This window comes from Mus musculus, chromosome X, assembly GCF_000001635.26.
Source record: "Mus musculus strain C57BL/6J chromosome X, GRCm38.p6 C57BL/6J".
NCBI classification, from domain to species: Eukaryota; Metazoa; Chordata; class Mammalia; order Rodentia; family Muridae; genus Mus; species Mus musculus.
Genome location: NC_000086.7, coordinates 17,124,164 through 17,143,140, shown reverse-complemented (window position 1 = coordinate 17,143,140; position 18,977 = coordinate 17,124,164). Strand labels below are relative to the sequence as shown.

At 37.9% G+C, this 18,977-nt stretch overlaps 1 protein-coding gene across 3 annotated transcripts in view; it reads left to right on the top strand.

The window, feature by feature from the left end:
- Positions 1-11,092, top strand: part of Efhc2 (EF-hand domain (C-terminal) containing 2) — a 188,001-nt gene extending 176,909 nt beyond the window's left edge. For all 3 annotated transcript variants that reach the window (XM_006527706.4, NM_028916.5, XM_017318631.2), the window contains one exon: positions 10,769-11,092. In XM_006527706.4, the coding sequence (XP_006527769.1) occupies positions 10,769-10,876 (108 nt within the window). In that variant the 3' untranslated portion in view covers positions 10,877-11,092. The remainder of the gene's footprint in view (positions 1-10,768) is intronic.
- Positions 11,093-18,977: the final 7,885 nt, after the last annotated feature.

Genomic DNA, 18,977 nt, shown 5'->3' with positions numbered 1-18,977 from the left:
AAATGGGGTTGTATTCTAGCACTGAGTTTGGAATAACAAGGTTAAAGTCAAGGAATGGCAGGCTGAGCACCTGTGTGGGAGTAGGGTCAGGTTGGATTCCCAGGGTCAGAAAACTGCTCATTTCCTCTGGTACAGGAAATGGCCCGTTAGTTGGCCTTTACTAACTTGTAGAGGTGGTGTGAGTGGCTCTCAGGAGGTTATCACTATTCCCACAATTCAGAATTGTCTTAGTCAGGGATACTATTCCTGCACAAAACATCATGACCAAGAAGCAAGCTGGGGAGGAAAGGGTTTATTCAGCTTACACTTCCATACTGCTGTTCATCACCAAGGAAGTCAGGACTGGAACTTATTCAGGTAAGAAAGCAGGAACTGATGCAGAGGCCATGGAGGGATGTTCTTTACTGGCCTGCTTCCCTGGGCTTGCTCAGCCTGCTCTCTTATAGAACCAAGACTACCAGCCCAGAGATGGCACCACCCACAAGGGAACCACCCCCTTGATCACTAATTGAGAAAATGCCTTGCAGCTGGATCTTGTGGAGGCATTTCCCCAACTGAAGCTCCTTTCTCTGTGATTACTCCAGCCTGTGTCAAGTTGACACAAAACTAGCCAGTACAAAAATCTTTTTGTTTCTATCCTGTTTTGAATGTTTTCCTCAGCATGATTTCTTCCTTGCAAGAGCATCACATTTTTAAAAAGGTCATCATGGCTGATGGAAGCTGAATAGGCTTAAATGTCTATATCATTGTTATCTAATATGATGTCTTACACTCTCCTATTATTGTGACAAAATACTCTGTTAAAAGCAGGTTCAGTTAGAATGGGGTTATTCTGGATTATAGAGGAAATCAAGAGAGAAGATGCTTGAAACAACTAGTCATATCACATCTATAGTCAAAAGCAGAGTGATGATCACAGATTGCTGCCTAGCCCCACACTCCCATCTCTATCCACGTATATAGAACCAAGACCCCAGCAAGGGGATGGCAGCACCCTTCCCACCTTAGTTAACATAATCAAATTTCCACCATAGCCATGCCCAGGGGCTCTTTGCCTAGGTGACTCTAGTCAAAGTTGTTGACTAACACTATCCATCACATTTTGGATAGGAATTTGGAAAATGTCTTTATTCTAGCCTGATTGACTTTAGTACATGGGGTAGACATAGAGAGGACAAAGGTCAATGATTTGAGTAGTAGCTGTAGTTAACTAGAGACTGAATAGGTATCTGGGTACATGTGATATAGGATTTGACAGATATGTCATCTAGGAGTTCCAACAAGGAATTTAGGTGTTAGCACATGTCAGCAATCAGAAGGGACCATTGAGCCAGCTCTCAAGCTTTTGTGGGCATGATTTAACATTAAGGGACTATTGAAGAAGTGCAGATAGTGTTAAGGGAATCAAATAGGCAAATCAAACAGTTGTGTACTAGCAAGAGTGCAAAGGCCTTATTTACTATGCCTAGGGCCTAGAAAAGCATGGAGGAACCAGTGTAACAGAAGGATAGCTAGAACTAGATCTATAGGCAGAAGGGTCTAAATACTGTCCCACGATGGATACTATCAAACCATGGCCCAGCAGAGAGAACGAGGGGAAAGAGAGAAAATTGACACTTTAATCTCTGACTTAACTTACTTTCCCAGACTCTTACAACACTTCTCTCTGGCAGACTACACCTTGAAACCAGAGAACACAGAACCTCAGCGATATGGTCTACATGGGACTGTCTTCCAGGGCAGAGAGTAAGATGAATGAAAGGTCTTAAGGGCAGATAGACAATGACCCAGTACACTCTGTTAACATAATAAAGGAATTTGCTTAGGGGAGCAAGCCCATTAAGCAGATCTAAAGTTTTACCTAGACCAACACTTCTGTGGCATGGTTTTGTGGAATGTCAAGACCAGTCCTCCAGAGTCAGATGTGCCCTTTCTACACATGGTGGTTAAGTGGCTTCAGATAATACAAGTAAAGTCCAGCAACAAACAAGCAAACCTTGTTAAAACTAGTTGAGCTATGATTAGCTCTGCTATCATATGGTGTGAAGCTGTCCCTGCATGTATAGATGCAAATTGGGTATCACCAACTATCTTGACTGCTGGCTATGACCCACAGCCACTTGCCTGTATCCTGGTTGGGGAAGGAGAGTGCTGTTCCCTATATTGTTCGTTTGCCCAGCCACTCTGCACTGAGAATGTTGCCCAAAATACTATCATAGCCTACACACCTCAATTTCCATTCTATTTTGCTTGCTTTTATATGGTAGTTAGAATCTAGCAGATTGGCTTTCACAATTTAGAGCCTGTCTGATTAATCTCCTAAGTCACATTTTGTACAATAACACTCTTATCAGTTCTTGTATAAACTTTGTATACTGTGAGACATATCTTTAGACATTGCTGAGAAAAGTTGGACATAGATTCACTTTAGGAGGATTATTACTGTAGAAATATCAGTTTACTCAAGGGCTCCCCCTCTCTCATGACAGTATGATATATGGCAGTAGGAAGTAAGAGGTCAGGTATACCTTGGAATATGTCTTTGGATACCCTACTTGTTAAAGATCACTTTTTATGATATTTTATTGTCTCACAAACCTTGCCAAATAAATATTCTCATTTTGTAGATAACAAAGACTCGGGCATTCCTAAAAGGAATGTATTGTCATGGGTAGTACCAACTATTTTTTGTTTGTTTGGTTTTGTTTTGTTTCTTTTTTTGGTCAGCGTGTTATTATCCTGGAAATCACTATTCACATTAGGCTGACCTCGAACTCATAGCCAGCTTCTGCCTCCTGAGTGCTGGGATTCAAGGTGTACACCACAATGCCTGGAAAATCAATGTTTTTCACTCTCTTTTTGGCAACGTTTTCAAAGTTGTTTCTAATGCTTATAAATTTTAACAGTTGAAATACAGGGTTAATATGTGTGCTCATTATGTTAAAAATAACTAGCAAATTCATACTGATTGTCTAACACCAAACAGTAGCTTAGTAGAAAATGATATTTGGAGTATCTGTTATAATATAAAGCATTGACTAACATGTACTTGAGTAATATGCAAACCTATCACTAATATTTACAAAGCACTCAAGTCTCTTTAAAAACCTACATTTGCCCAAAATGCATTTTTAAGAAAGGAATCCCTTCTCGGAATCTACACTTATGTTCAGCTCAGATGCAGATGATAGCTCAGCCAAAGAGAAACAGCTATGAAACACTTGATGTAAGGAGACACATGGATAGGAGCATTAGTGAATCCAACTCCACATATGAACTCTTTCTCTTATTCTCAGGATGTTCTTGATTAGCTCAAGTAGTATTTAGAAAATTCTCTTTTCAAAATGAACTTCCATTTGGCTTGCTAAAATTTAAATGCTTTTATGGTTTTATACCTAATGTGATTATTTCTAAGGCTGCAGAAGTCCAAAAGAGAGAGAGAGAGAGAGAGAGAGAGAGAGAGAGAGAGAGAGAGAGAGAGAGAGAGAGAGAGGAGGGAAGGAGGGAGGGAGGGAGGAAGGAAGGAAGAAAGGAAGGAAGGAAGGAAGGAAAGAAGAAAGGAAGGAAGCAAGCAAGGAAGAAAGGAAGAAAGGAAGGAGGAAGGAGAGAGAAAGAGGAGAGAAAAAAGAAGGGAAGGAAAGAAATATATGATAGGAAGGAAGGAAAGAAGGAAGGAAGGAAGAAGGAAAAGAAAAGAAAGAAGAGGGAAGAAGGAAAAGAAAAAGGAAAGGGAAAAATTCTATATATTTGTAGATATGTCTCATAGAAATACTCTTTTCTGAAAAGGAAAGGAAAAAAGATCCTTTTCCAAGAGAGTAGAGGGAGTAACATGGTAAAATCACTAACATGACTCTATCAGCCTTCCATTTGGGAAGAATAAAAATAGCCCTGTTGCAGTGAAGCATGGACTTTAATTGGCTCCCAATCTTTACCACTCATGCACCTGGTGACCAGTACTACAGTAGAAATTTGTAAGCTAGAAGAAGACATAATCCAATTAAATTTCCTTTTAAAAATGTCAAAGCAAATAAATCCAGGGCCTATTAGCTCACACGCAGCTTTGCTACTCCCCTGGGTTTTCAGTTGGGTTTTGCTATTCACTGGGTTTTCATCTATTGTCCTCTTCTCATTTCAGGGTGCTGGTGCTGGCTTTGTGTGTGTGTGTGTGTGTGTGTGTGTGTGTGTGTGTGTGTGTGTGTGTGTGTACATAGATTGGCAGCTACAGTTTTCCCTGTTGATGAGTAAGTAATTTACCCACTAACTTCTTTGACATTCTAAGTGGCTCTAGTGACAGCCAGCTTGGAATGTTATAGGGCACTCTTAGAGGCATTGATTCTGAGCAATTTTAGATTTGTTTTTTTTCTGTTGCCGATTTTCACTCTGTGTTCCTTAGCTCTTCCTTCTAGCAGAAAATGCTGTGTGGCACATACTATTTAATGTTACAGGTTACATTACATTTCACTGTGAGATTTGAGTGTCCTTTCATTTTATCGGTAAGTCACCTTGGAGACTGGATTTACCTACAGTTTGCCTAGAAGTTGCTTTGTTTCAAGATCTGTTGGTGACTTTTATATACATGTTCTTAACTTTGATAAATGTAAAGCTGCTTTTTGCCTTTAGAAGCAGAGGTGGAAACAAGGATTTTGATGTTAAAATAGTTGAAGGGAAGAAATTTAAACACCCAGAAGAGGTTGGAAAGAGTGGCAGAGGAAGAGAGGGAATTACTAAAGGGTATATAGTATGAAACTAGTTACATAGGGATATAGACGTTGCTCAGTGGTTCTGGGAAATGCTAAAAACATGTATCTCAGAATTATTCTGGACAAAATATAAGGAAATTATAGTATTAATCTGTCAGTCACCTTTAGGCATTCATTGATTGAAGGCTGCTCTTCAACATAGAAGAAATGAAATAATCCCCTGGCACTTGCGGCTTGCAATAGGGGCAGCCAAAGTAAGCCTCAGAGGCTAACCAGAAGCTCGGGGCAAAGGAATAGAGATGCTGCTAGTTGGAAGTCAGGCTGGTATGAGCTAGATTTGAAAGAGTATGAGGCTAGGAAGGGGCACTAGCAGAGCCTGTGACAGAAAAGGATTTCAAACATGTGCTGTCAGGAGCATGTCTTACAGAGACACAGGCAGACATAATTTGAACTAGAAAGTGTCATTATCTGGGGATGAGCCTTCTTTTTGTTGGATTACCATGTGCATACAGTTTTTCCCCTGTTCAATTTACATCCATGGGCTGGGAATGTAGCTCCACAGTAGAACACTTGCCTAGCATCTGCAAGGCCAGACTTCCATCGTCTGCAAGAAACAATCCACATCAAAAACTTATGGCTGTAAACACTGTGTGATCTGTAGTTTGCATTTACTCACTAATTTAAAAAGGAATGAAAATTCAATATTTTAACTCAATACCAAGATATTCATAAAACTTCTATAATATTTGGAATGCTTGCAGATTTATTGAAAAGAAAAATGAATAGGTTATTACTAGTTTGGGGATTTTGTAGACACTCCAAAACCTGTTTCTTTATAAAACAACAAACAACAACAAAAAAGGGACCACCCATATGCCAAAGTGTAGGCAAAATTATAAATGTGATACCTATCCTTCAGCTTCATTGATATCCATAATCCCATTGCATTGCCTGGATGTTTGAAAACCTCCCTGCCTCCAGTCCTCTTTCCATCCTATATTTAATTCCTGAGTCTGTTTATAGATAATACCTAAGACAACCTCCCTAAAATCGATGGATAGCAGTGGATCAGTCCTACTTCATAGAGTACTTCACATGTCTCTGTGGCATTTATCAGAAGTCACTCCAAGTAGGAACCTGGGGATTGGTAACAAAGGCAAGAGAAAGAAATGATGGTGGGAAAAGGTGTTGAATTGAAACAAAGCACAGCATGAGAGAAGTCTGAAAAGCTCTGCAGGGGCCTTAGGGTTCAAAGTAGTCAGGATGTAAAGACTGCTGTTATCTTCTTCCCTCAAATTACTCATCATTTGAAACCTAGTTTGAGTTTCATTTTTTTGCTTATTAGCCTGTTGCTAATAAATTTGGTTCTCATATCCAAATTCTTGAATTATTATTTCAGTATAAATTCCTACCATTTTTCTCTTTGATCCGTAGCATTTACATCATGATCCCCTGCTAAAAAGCAACCTAAACCATAGCCATTTTTATGCCTAGTAAGATGAGGGAGAATTATTAATACTGACCTATTTCATGAGTAATAAGCCCATCATAACTATATGAGTTGCATAATATGTTTTATTTTTATATTAAATTTTTATTTTAAAAAATTCCATGAGGGAATAATGCTTTTAAATACACACACACACACACACATATATAAAACCATTCCTCTATGCTGAGATTAAATCCTAACATGCCACCTAAGAGCAGACATTGATTTAAATTTTAGAAAACTTTTGAGGATGGGTTGAATATTGGAGTTGAATGATTTATTGAGCTCATTTTTCATTTTTTCATTGATTAAAATCCTGTGTTTAGTATATCCAGGGTCACTCCCTAATAGCAGGTATAAGGAAGGGCATGTTACTAAGGTCCACATGGTATGGACTGTACATAAGACCCTTTCAAATCTATATTGCCATCATCTCTCTGAAGCATCACTTCCTTCATACTTCCAGTTGGTGGTTTCGGCTCTACAACTCCAAGACACCCAATGCTCTCTGGCCTCCTAAGGCACCTGTACTCACATAGCTTCCCTTTCCCAATGTTTAATTAAAATAGTTTTTTAAAGAACTACATTGTTTTCTACTTAACTTTCCTTAGTGAAAATAGTGACCAAATGTCACTCTGTAGGATGTCAAGCAGATGCTTGTGAAGAGGCCCACTCTATTTCATGGAAGATAGCATAATACATAAACACAGCTCTGGAGCTTCCTTGCTAGGGATACCATTCTGTTTCCTCCCCTGCTGATTGTGATTTAGCTGCAGAGGAATTAATTATTCATGCTATGCCTCAGTTTCCTTTTTGTGGACAGGTATTGCAATAACACCTACCTGCTAGGAGTTTTCTGTGACAAATAATGTAATGCATGTACAAACAATAGTTGTTATCATATAGTAAATGTCTAATATATTTCTTGTAACTGCTCTACAAGGTATTTGTAAGACACAATCCTGCAAAAATCTGTGATTAGTTCACAATCATAACACATCTCTTAGATTCAGATTTTGTGTCCCAGTTAAAGGTGTGCATATTTGGTGTTCTTCTGATTCTATATTAGTATTATTGATTGCTATAGTTTGACAGATCACTCACATTCCAATGACACTGGAATTTTGTACAGTGCTGAACTCTAGCTCTACACTACATGGAACTGTATTTCCAGGATTTACCAGAACCTCTGTCTTTTTGGTGTCCATTTTTTATCGGGTCTTTGAGAATTTTCACAATATATTTTAATCATATTCATCCCTTCCCCAAATATCCCACATCCCTATCCACCCAACACTGTGTTCTTTTTTTCTTTTACAAACATCCAATTTGTATTGCTCATGTATTCTTTGATGCGTGTGGCCTTCTACTGGAAGAATCCATCTACTGAGAGCCATATCCTTAAAGAAAACTGACTGCCTTGCTACCAGTAGCTGTCAATAGCTAATAGTTCCTCAGCTAGGAGCAAGACCTTGTGCCCACCTCTCTTCCACATGCTACGATTTTGTCTAGTTTGAGCTTGCACAGGTTTTGTGCCTGCTGTCAAAACTACTATGCCTTGACATGTACCTGCTATGTCTGAAAACCACCATTATCCTTGTAGTCATCCACTGCTTCTGATTCTTATAGTCTTTCCACACCCTCTTCTTCAATGATCTCTGCACCATAAAAGTGGAATGTGATATCGTTATCCCACTGAGAGTTGAGTACAGACTCTTATCTTGATATAAGCACATGAAATAAAGTCCAATTTTGTATTTAGTTTCTCCCTCTGATCCTCATTTCTTCACTTAAAATAACTAAAAACTCCTATCCTGCTTTCCTATATTTAGGACTTACCCTATACCAACCAATATGGCTTCATCTTCTTCAGCTTACCTATTTACATTTATACTTACCTTCTGAGGTGTAGAGGGTTAGGATGTTAGCATATCTTTCTGTAGGGGCATATAGTTCAAGCCTGACATTTCCCCTTTTCTTTTCCTACTGTTTCAAGTCTTGGACTTTGAGGTGTTCTGTTCAGAATCTTTCTGAGGGAGCTCCTGATTTGGAGCTCCACTTCATCCCACCTAGTTCATCCCTCCTGGTTTGGGCAAAGTCTGGTAATCACTACAAATTGATTTGTATATATTCTCCCAACATACAGCAAATTATCTGGTCAATTTCTAATCATGTTACTGTTGTTATTCTGGCTATGACTGGTTAACAGCTTCCTCTAGTTGTTTATGAACTAGTACATAAGACTTTGACCCCAGATTCTCCTTTCATTGCCACTTTGCATTATATGCCCTAGACCAAATGGAACTACTTACCCTTTTAATGCAAGGAGTTATTGATGTCTCTGGACCTTTGACTTATACTTCTGACTATAAAAAGAACACCCTTTGGTGCTTCAACACTGGGCTGTCCTGATGCCATAATCCCTAGCAGTAGCAGCACTGAGTCGGGATACTTCTAGAACACCATCACAAAAAATCATCTAGTCTTTGCCTGTACTTCTATGACACTTTGTGATTCTGGATATTAATGGAATACTAATGAAGGGTTAGAGCCTCTTATATAGCCATGAGTGTAAGTTAGTTCTTGTCTAGCATGTTCAAGATTCAAAGGTAAAACCCAGTACTGAAAAAAGGAAAAGTAAAATGAAGAAGAAATAGAGAATTGCATATAAAACAACCTTGACAGTAGCACTAGTTGTAGATTTTTCTCCCTGGTTTGTCTTAATACTGATTGTCCATTGCAGCTTATGCAAAGAGTTTGTATGTATATGTATGTGTATACATACAGACACGCTTAGCATCATTTAATGATGATGAATGATGCTCTGAGAAGTATGCCATTAAATGATTTCATTGTTGTAAATACCCAGAGTAGGCTTTACATGAACTGAGATGTTGCAGCACAGCAGATACTGGACTATATGGTATATTTATATTTGAGTACATATGGTATATATAGCCTGTTGTTCTAGGACCAAAATGAATAAAACAACACAAGATCAAACATGAGAAAATTATGTAGTCAAGACATGTAAACATAAGATTATAGGGTTGATGCTGGCCTGACAACCTGAGTTCAGTACTCAGAAACTACAGGATGGAAGGAGGGAACTGGTTTTTACAAGTTGTCCTCTACAAGCATTCCGAGTCATAGATTCATGTGGGCAAGTATGTGCATATACACATAAATGCAATAACTTTTATAAAAAGTGAGTGATAATTGTGTTGTACTTTAATTGACTGACAGAGGGGTTGTGGTTTGCTTTTATCACTGTACACATGTGAATTACATGTTGAGCTACTGCATGTCACATGATAGCCACAGTAGCACTGGGCTACTATAAGAATATATCAGCTCTATTGTGATTCTTCAGGTTTTCTTGTTTGTTTGTTTTGTTTTCTTGGAGTTTCTTGAGGAGGGTGTAGGATTAGAAAGCTGTTTTGTTTTGTTTTTGTTTAGATATCACTATATATAGCTCAGGCAAGCTTAAGACTTACTCTGGAACACTAGATGACTTCAAACTCACAATCTACCTGCATAAGCCTCCTGGGCCCTGAGATTAGAAGTGTATAGTACCAATCTTGGCTACTATCAAAATGTTATGGAACCACTGTCATTTGCATAGTACATTATTGATACAAAATATTATTTTGTAGTACCCCACTGTATATAAGATATACCTAAGCATAGCATGAGCAACCTACTACTTTTAGTGGTTTTTTTTTGAAGAAACAGTAACCAAGCAGCTGGTAGAAATACCATCTTGAATATAGAAATTTGAGTTCTCAATATTGTGTGAGACAGTCACTGCATTATTGCTGCCTAGTTCCGAGAATTTCAGTGTTTCACAAGACTATTTGATTTTTTCTTGTCCATGTGTCTGTAAGTCACCCAGCGGTGTCTGGCTCATGATTGTAAGTTGGGCCTTGTCTTCTCCATCTCTGTCATTCTAAAACCAAGACAGCTACCTTCCATTCAAAAATCATAGCCATTTGTGTGGTCATGTTTCTCTCAGAGGGACAGGAAAATTTTCCCTTTCCCCTTCCCTTTTTCTCTTTCTCCTCCCCCTTTCTTTCTTTGCTTATTCCTACTCCTTCATTAAAATTCATCATTTCTTCCTCTTTCTTCTCCATGGAAAGGGCTGCAGTTACATGGTAAAGATTGGGGACCTGTAATTCTAATACAGGGAAGAAGCAAACAAAAGCAACACTATGCTCTTCCTCAAAGCCCTTCTGATACCAAAGTAGAATATAGAAAGCTCTACTCTTTTCTTTTAAGTGAATACTTTGTGTGTGTGTGTGTGTCTTAGGAGCCTGTGAAGGTCTGAAGACAATGTTGGGTTCCCTGGAGCTAGAGTAATAGGCAATTGTATGCTACTATGTGTGTGTGCTGGGAATCAAACTCAGCTCCTGTGCAAGAATACTAAATGTTCTTTCCCACTGAACCACCCATCTCTCAAGTCCAGAAACAAGTTCAACAAAAGTTTATTTAAAGATTAAAAAAATGTACCACTGAATTTTCAAAACTGAACTTTGAAATGTGGCTATAATTGTGTCCATGTTTGTTTTCTTTCCAGAAATGTGAAGACGTTTGGGTGGGAATGCCATCACCTATTCCTGTGAAATACGTTAGATACTTAGACTTTTTGATTGATGTATATGGCTTAGAGGACAACATGCTATGAAGGTTTTGATCAACTCTCTTTGATTTACTGTTCTCATTATGCCATGTTTATTTTAATAAATATAATTTCATTTAAAACAAACAAAAAATAAGAAACAAGGTTTGTATTAAATGGAAATTCATAAACCACAATTAATTTTCTTTGTCACTGTAGTTCCTCAGAACAGCTTGTTATATTGTTGATTTACCAGCACTATTAAAAATACCATTTAAAACATTGTTGACCATTTTATTGTATGTATTATTTATGAATGCCAAAGAATCTTACAATAATTTCCATCTAATATAATTCGATTCATTGCAATGTGAAAAGAAAATGACTTTTGACAGCTATGCATGACAATATAAAATCAAATTATATCAGAGCAATAAGTTGAGATTCTGGTAAGTATTTTTGAAATCTTTTTGACACATGTTTATTACTTACATAATTAAGTTTTGTAGCAATGAACCTCATCAAAATAATTCTCAAACCTCTCTAGAGTGAGTGTATATTTTCTAAAGTTAGTGAAGTTATGGGGAAAAAAAGCACCTTCTCTCTGCCAAAACACACACACACACACATTTAAGAGAGAAATTAAAACATAGGCTGTATTTATAATTTTAGTGTCTTTTAATATCTAAACTCAGCTTCTTAGCTTAGTAATATATGCATGTGTATATAATTAGAGCATGACCAAAAATGTATTATTTTAAAATATTTAGGGATATGATTATGGAAAGTTTCAAAGGTTTGTTTTGCTTCATTTTGCATACTTACTACCAGCCTCTAAAACTCTAGCCCAGAGGTTTAAGTAGTTTAAAATTACAATGGATCTCTCCTGCATTTCCCTGGTTTGAACTTTTCCCGCACACATTTGTCATGACACACTCTTGTCATACAGTGTATATCTGATTACAACCTATCACAGTGGAGCTTCAATGTCTAGAACTCTTCCCTATGCCATGCCAGGCCATAGTGCTGGGTGCTAAAAATATCATAAATGTATTTGTCTCAAAGGCAGTGGGAGTCTATCAAGAAAGGACTGTGCTTGTTAGGGGTCATCCTGAGGAGAAGAAGAGGAGTCAAGGCCATTTCAGGGTCCCCTTCCAAGAAGAAAGGGAACTCCCTTCTCCTTTCATTCTTCACTTGGAGCATTCCCTTGTCCCCAGATGAGTTGGCTCCTACTTTTATGATCCAGTTTGCTTCACAACAATGGCTCTTTCATTTTCTTTTAATCAAAACTAGCCAGTAAATTACTTCTCTTCATAAACCTAGGACAATTTCATGTGCACCATCAGAATTGGTCCCATAGAGCCACGTATTAAACTAGAATTCACAAGTTACAGTGGGCCCATAAAACTCTAATTTTGATGGCTTGGTTTTGTCCCAGTTTTTTTTTTTAAGGTAACTAACAATGCCAAGCTATTTTGTCATTTTAAGGTTATTCTACTTCCCAGAGAACAAGCTTTTAGAAGGGATAACATGTGCCTAGAAGTGTTCAGATTGACACATCTGTCACCTACCTATTCAACCCCTCACTCAGTTATATTTCCCCCATTTGACTGCTCAGATAATTTAGCCCATGTGTAGACTTTGTAATTCACTTGAGAAGTGGGGGCAAAGGAAGTAAACCAATGATAGTGTGCCTGAGTACACGGGGTGACGACTATTTATCCTAAGTCATGGATCTGTGTTCCTGCCCTGGTGGTTCCTGGTTTAAGCTCACAATTAACAATAAAATGGCCATTATAGGAATCATGCCGATAAACATGATACATTACAGCCATACAGACACTTTAAATAATTATTCATTTTATAACTAAGCCATATACTGAAGGAGATTTATAATTCAGAGATAATATCCCCATTAGTAAAGTTTATGACCCAATAAACAGCTCCCACTAGTTAATAAATGCCAAAGCCATAAAAACAAAGACTATTAATGTAATAGAATTTCTGTGCCTCCCTCTCTTGCTGGTGGTCTGAAGATACTGAAGGAAAATGCTATCTTAGGAAAAACATTTATTCTCATTATGTAAATATCAATGAATGGTCTTACACTTGAGTTGGAAATTTCCCAGCTCCCCTTGGTCACAGGTGGTCCCTAAATGCTAATGCGTTCTGCTTAGGTTTCAAGCAGCAGATAACCATTTTTAACAAATAAACTCTATGACTCAAATCTTTAGGGCAGATGGAGAGGGGGACCAGGATTTCTGCCTCTTCTTTTTATTTCTGGGAAAGAGAAACTCTAGGTTTCTTTACCTTTGTATAAACCGATTATTACCTCTTAACATTTTCTTCCTGTGGTGAAAAGCAAGAATTACATGTGGGTGTCTGGGTGAGTTGAAGGTTAATATAGGCAAACCTTTTGTCCTCTGAACTAATTGATTTTTAGTATTATTGGAGTCCTGCAAATGATTGCTAAAGTTATTTGGAAGCACAAATCAAGTCATGACTTTTAGTGCAAAAGTAATTAAAAGATGTTGAAGTTCAGAGTAGTGAGATGCTGAGTCACTGTGTGAAGAAGCATGCTACTGTCAGAAGATGACTAATTGGCAGTATTACTTGGTCTTTTCCTTGTCACCTTTTTTACCTATTACCTAACCATCTGAAACAGAATGCAGATAAGCCTATTGCTTGGCTTAGCAGTTACTAAATGGTTGAGATTTTAGACAATAGAGAGGAAGTGAAGAGCATTATAGTTTTGAACATATAATAGTTGAAACTGCTTTTTTCTATATACTGTCTTTGATTCAACTAATATCATATATAACATTATTGGTATTTTTATACTGTGTTACTGAATTTGTTTCCTTGGGGTTATAGAGCTTCTAGGCTTTCTGGATCCCTCAATCACAGTTTTAGAATATTTAAATTGCCCTTCATTCATCCTTCCTTCCTTCAAATATCAGGTAATTGTTGATGAGTAAAACAAGACCTCATGTTGTTCAAAAACAGAGCAAACAACATTATTTTTAAAAATTGGGGAAAATCCTTGTCTTTCCAACTTGGATTTATCTCAGTTTGATTGACACCTACTTTTCTGGCCTTTCAGCTGCTTTTATTCCAGCTGCTTTCGTCCTTCACCTTGCTCTTCTTCCATGCATTATAAATTTTCTAGTTATGACTTCAGTGCCTGGAATCTAAATGAACAAGTCATGTTCCTCACAAAATATTTATGCTATTGAATAATGTAGAATCCATCCAATAATAAAATGCCAGGGTCTTAATGGTTTGTGCACTCCCTTTAGATATTAGTCTGGATCCCTGAATTTTGAATGTCCTTCAACATTGTTCTATAAATGGTCTTTCAAACTAACGGCTTCCAAGTGATGGCAAAACCCACTGATCCTAGTGATGCATCCATCTCTGTCCTCAAGTTTACTTGACCAAACACTGAATTGCTTTAAACTGAAAGCAGGTTAAGACCTCTTCAAAAATGAGTCTTTTCAAGTTGACTGAGCATCTTCAGACACACAGTGCTTTTCAATTCCCAAGAGAATGTAATGTGTAAAAACTGGAAAGCCTACTGAGGCAAGATCAATAAGGCTATTGAGCAAATAATCAACCTGGGGCAATAATGGAACAAGCATAATTATCACAAAGGATAGCACTGATGGTAATTAGTTTAAAAGAATCTTCCAGCTTGCTTTTGCCTGCCTTCTACCAGGTTAGATGTTGGTTTAAATATACATTTGTACTTTGTGACAATTAATTCTCCCAAAGTTACAGTTCGCAGACAACTTTGTTAAAGAATGGCCAGCATGGGTACCTTTTTTTTGCATCTGTTTTCTGGTCCCCAGTTAAATTCTTTCCAAGGACACTTTAGAACCTATTGTGTGTCTTGTGTGTGACTCACATAGGAACCCAGGGGTCAGCTCTGCTGCTCAGAAATAACTGATAATGGCTAAGAAATGTGCTCTATGAAAAACTCCATAGTGGCTCTGCAAGCAGAGAATTAATGGCTCCCCAGAATCAGTGGGAGCTTTGACTTCTAAACACTCATTAGTTAAAGCAGTGAGGCCTGATGTTATGCAAGTTAGAGATGGAAAGAGGGACCACTCCTCCCTATTGTCTATTCTGAACAGAATCTGCACATTTAACTCAAAGTGCTGAATAGATCAAATACATCAAACCAACTATTCATCAATCTCCCAGCTTCCTGAGCACTGTTTTGCATCTGTGTAAAGCCAACAATACGACCCCACTATAATATTGAAATTCAGAGGAGTACATGGCTTGGTAAAAACACACAGAAAAAATGTATTCTCCTTTACCAAAGTCATCTTTCTGTTTCCTTTTTCTTATACTGCCTATGCAAAGGACCTTTGACTGCCGTAGGGACTTGGCAGAATTACTTTTGCCTGCTTTTTCTTTTTCTCCCATACCACTCTGGCTTGTCATTATTACTGTGAGGCCACCCATGGGATAGAGAACAGGAGATGAAAATATTGCCAGTTTTAACTATGATCAGACCCTACAGAGAGAGAAGAAAGACAGCAAGAAACAATTGCAGGGAGTTCCAGAGGAGAATGGAGATCATCACCTGTGTGTGTGACTCAACCTTAAAGAATTTGACCTTCATCTAGAGGGATGAAATATTACTGGAAAATTTGGATCTCTAGCCTGAAAAGATCATGCCTGGATTTGAATATTATTGGCTGTATTTGTGTGTGTGTGTGTGTGTGTGTGTGTGTGTGTACTTGTAGAGCTGAGCTTGGGAGGTGAGAAGGTTTGATTAGATGACTGTTGCTAGAGAGTTGACTGATGGCTTGGATTAATTTTGGTAAGATTGTTGAGAATGGGAGTAATTCGTGACACAATTGGGATGGTGGAGATGAGAGAGTGAAATCACAATTATGATTGAGTCCTTTTGACATCTGGGTAGAAGATGTTGGTGTTCACTGAACTGGGATGCATCAGAGAAAACTTGGATTGAACGAAGTCAAGATTTTTGCCTGGGGCTGGCAAGATTTTTCTGTACATAAAGGCACTTGCCACCAAGCTTCCTCCACACACTGCCCATTCCCCTGCTCCATGTCCCAAGTTAAATCCCTGTAGCCTACTTAGTGGAAGGAGAGAAACAACTCTGAAAAGTTGTCCTCTGACTTCCAAATATGCCCATGCATGCAGAAACATGTTTACACAAAATACATAATTTTAAAAAAATAAGGATTTTACTTGAAGTCAGAAGTGGTGACACACAATAATTTCCACCCTGGTGAGTTGAAGGACAGCCTGGGATATGAAATAAAATTCTTTCTTACTTGGAAAGTAACAGAAACAGATTTTTTTAACCTTAAAATGTGGGTAACTTGGGGAACTGAAAAAAATGACAAGTTTTGATAAGGCAACCTGATAAAACAGGTCTGAATTTTCTTTTTCTTTTCTTTCTTTTCTTTTCTTTTTTTTTTTTTTTTTTTTTTTTTTTTTTACAGAATGGTATGGGCTAGGCCTACATTATTTGAGTCATTAGAGTGCTGATATAAGAAACACGGTGTTCATTTTAAAGAAGTTTTTAAAGAAAAATCTCAGTGCCAGATATTGTTAGACAGGCTGCAGAGGTCCCCAAAACAATAAAAGTTTTTGCCACTGCCCTTGGTTACCTACCATAGCTATGTGGTAAGACTCTGTTGCTGAAGACACCACACACTTTGTTTCCTAGACATAAAATTCTTGAATTGGCCAGAGAACTCTCTAAACTGAGCAGCTTTTATAATGCTGAAAGGTGTTATGGAGGTTGCTGGGGAGAATAACATCAATGTTCTTATCCAGCACTGGACCCTGTGTACAATACTGGTCTATGAGGCAAAATGTGCCCACTGATGCAAGACTATACATGGTAAAATCTTCCTTGATTGTACTTAAGGCCACACTACGGGAGGGATTTCATGCCTGGCACTATAAATATGGCCAAAAACCAGGACCAGGAAAATAAAAGACCTTTGGGGAAACACCTATAGTGTTGTTTTTCTGAATGGCCATGTTGACAAACTGCCTTATATTATTTGTTTATTAAAGTTTGTGCTGCCCCCAGCCTTGGTCAGTGAGTAGTGTTTAACATAGAGATGCATTACTATTCAGAGTGCTGACAATAAGTGATTGTGAGAGCTCAGCCATAGATGGTATCTATTTCAACACTTTCTCAAGGCTCATCATACAAGGAAACATCATACAAGAGGGAACAGAAAGAACATAATCACCAGAGAATGGAGAGAGTTGCTGTGAAATGCTGTCCTGTAGCTGGCAGTGGCCACAGAGAACTGGGAATTATGGTGGCTGGCAGCCACACCTGGCTTAGGTCTGTGTGTTTGTCTCTTATCTATCCTGGAGGACACAAACAGCGTGCTTGTGTTTATTTGCACAAACATGTCCTTTTAGTGTTTCTTATGAACAAACATGGCCATTTAACACATGCCCCTGTCTTAGGTTGATAAGAGTCATAGAACATCAGTGTCCCATCTTTGACTGCCAGCCCTCATAGCACACTTTTTTCCCATTCAGACCAAAGCCACAATATGCACTGAATGCATTTCTTCATAGCGATGAATAACTGCCATGGTGAATGACTGAGCTTGCCAAAGATGATCCTATGTGAAAGCGAACCAATCTGCTTAAAAAAAAAAAAAATGGAAAGTTAAGAGCAAACAGGATTAAGGTTGTCTGTGGGGAATGTGCCAAGCACTCAATTCAGTTGTACATTAGCAACGATCAGACACAAGACCTGTCCTCCCAGTATGGGGGAGGTAGTTTTGAGAATCAACAGGAAAAACTGTTACTTCTCAGGTAATAGTGGAAACTAGGCTCCAAATTAATTCAGCTGGCTGATAAAGATGTTTATTCATCTTCATAATTGGAATCATACTTACTAGAAGACTCAGTATCTGTGTCCACTTGACGAACCAATCTTTCAGGCAGCCACCAGGCTCCATCTTCTTTTTGTGAAAAAGCAAAAACAGAACCTTTCCCCCATATTAAAATGGGATCTGTACCATTCCATGTATTAGTTAGGAGGTCTCGCCATATAACCATGGCATAGAAGCTGGAAGTGACTGGATGCCAATGGCGATCTGCTGCAGACTGACCTTTAGCACCAGTTTGCAAAAAGCTTAAAACAAATAAGACAAAGGCAAGGTGTGCTTTTGGTGACATTGGAGGATATAATTCGCCCTTTTTTGATTTTAAAGAAGATACTGTTTTAAAGCTCCCCAATACCTTGTCCTTGTGAATTATAAGGAATCCCAGTAATATGGGTAACATTAAATTGCTAACAAAACATCTCAAATGCTTGACCATAATAGGCAGTTCCATTATCTGTTTTAATCTGATTTGGAACACCAAGCATAGGAAAAATAATCCAGGCAATGACCAAATACATTTTTAGCTGTGTCTCCTGTTAAAGCAGTTGCAACTGGAAAGCATGAAAAGGTATCAATAGTCACATGTGCATATTTTTTATTTTTCTAAAATCAGAAATATGAGTATCTATTTGCAATAATTGATTAAGTATAAGTCCTCAAGAATTAACACCATTATATGGAACAGGTAGAAACTGAGGACATTGAGAACAAGTCTTTACAATTTGACATGGACATTCTCTAAAAATACCAAATTATTATCTCAAGCCATTACTATTTTGATGATGTAAAGAATGTTATATGGCCAATTGTTCCTGTGTATGGCCTATAATCTGCCTGGGATACAAATCTGCTGTGGCATTGCCTTAAGAGGTCTTATCCAGCCAGTCCAGGATGAGTTCCTAAATGTCCAAAGACAGTCCTTTAAAGGGATAGTATTCTCTTAACTTGAGTTGTATATGCATAAACAACTGCAAAATTTGAGAATTAGCAGTATCTAAATAGGAACAATTTCAAGCAATTCTAATCCCTGAGCAAGATATATATATAATATATATAGTATATTTATATGTATATATATATATATGTTGTGTATATTATATATATATCAGGATACAAATTAAAAGCTTGATTTTTCAACACTATAAAAGCAGTGGTTACAACACATAGTCTTATTATTTGTGCTGAAGTAGAACGAAACTCAAAAGAATAAACATGTGATCCAATCACATCTACTTCTCTTCCATAGAAGGGCTGTTTGT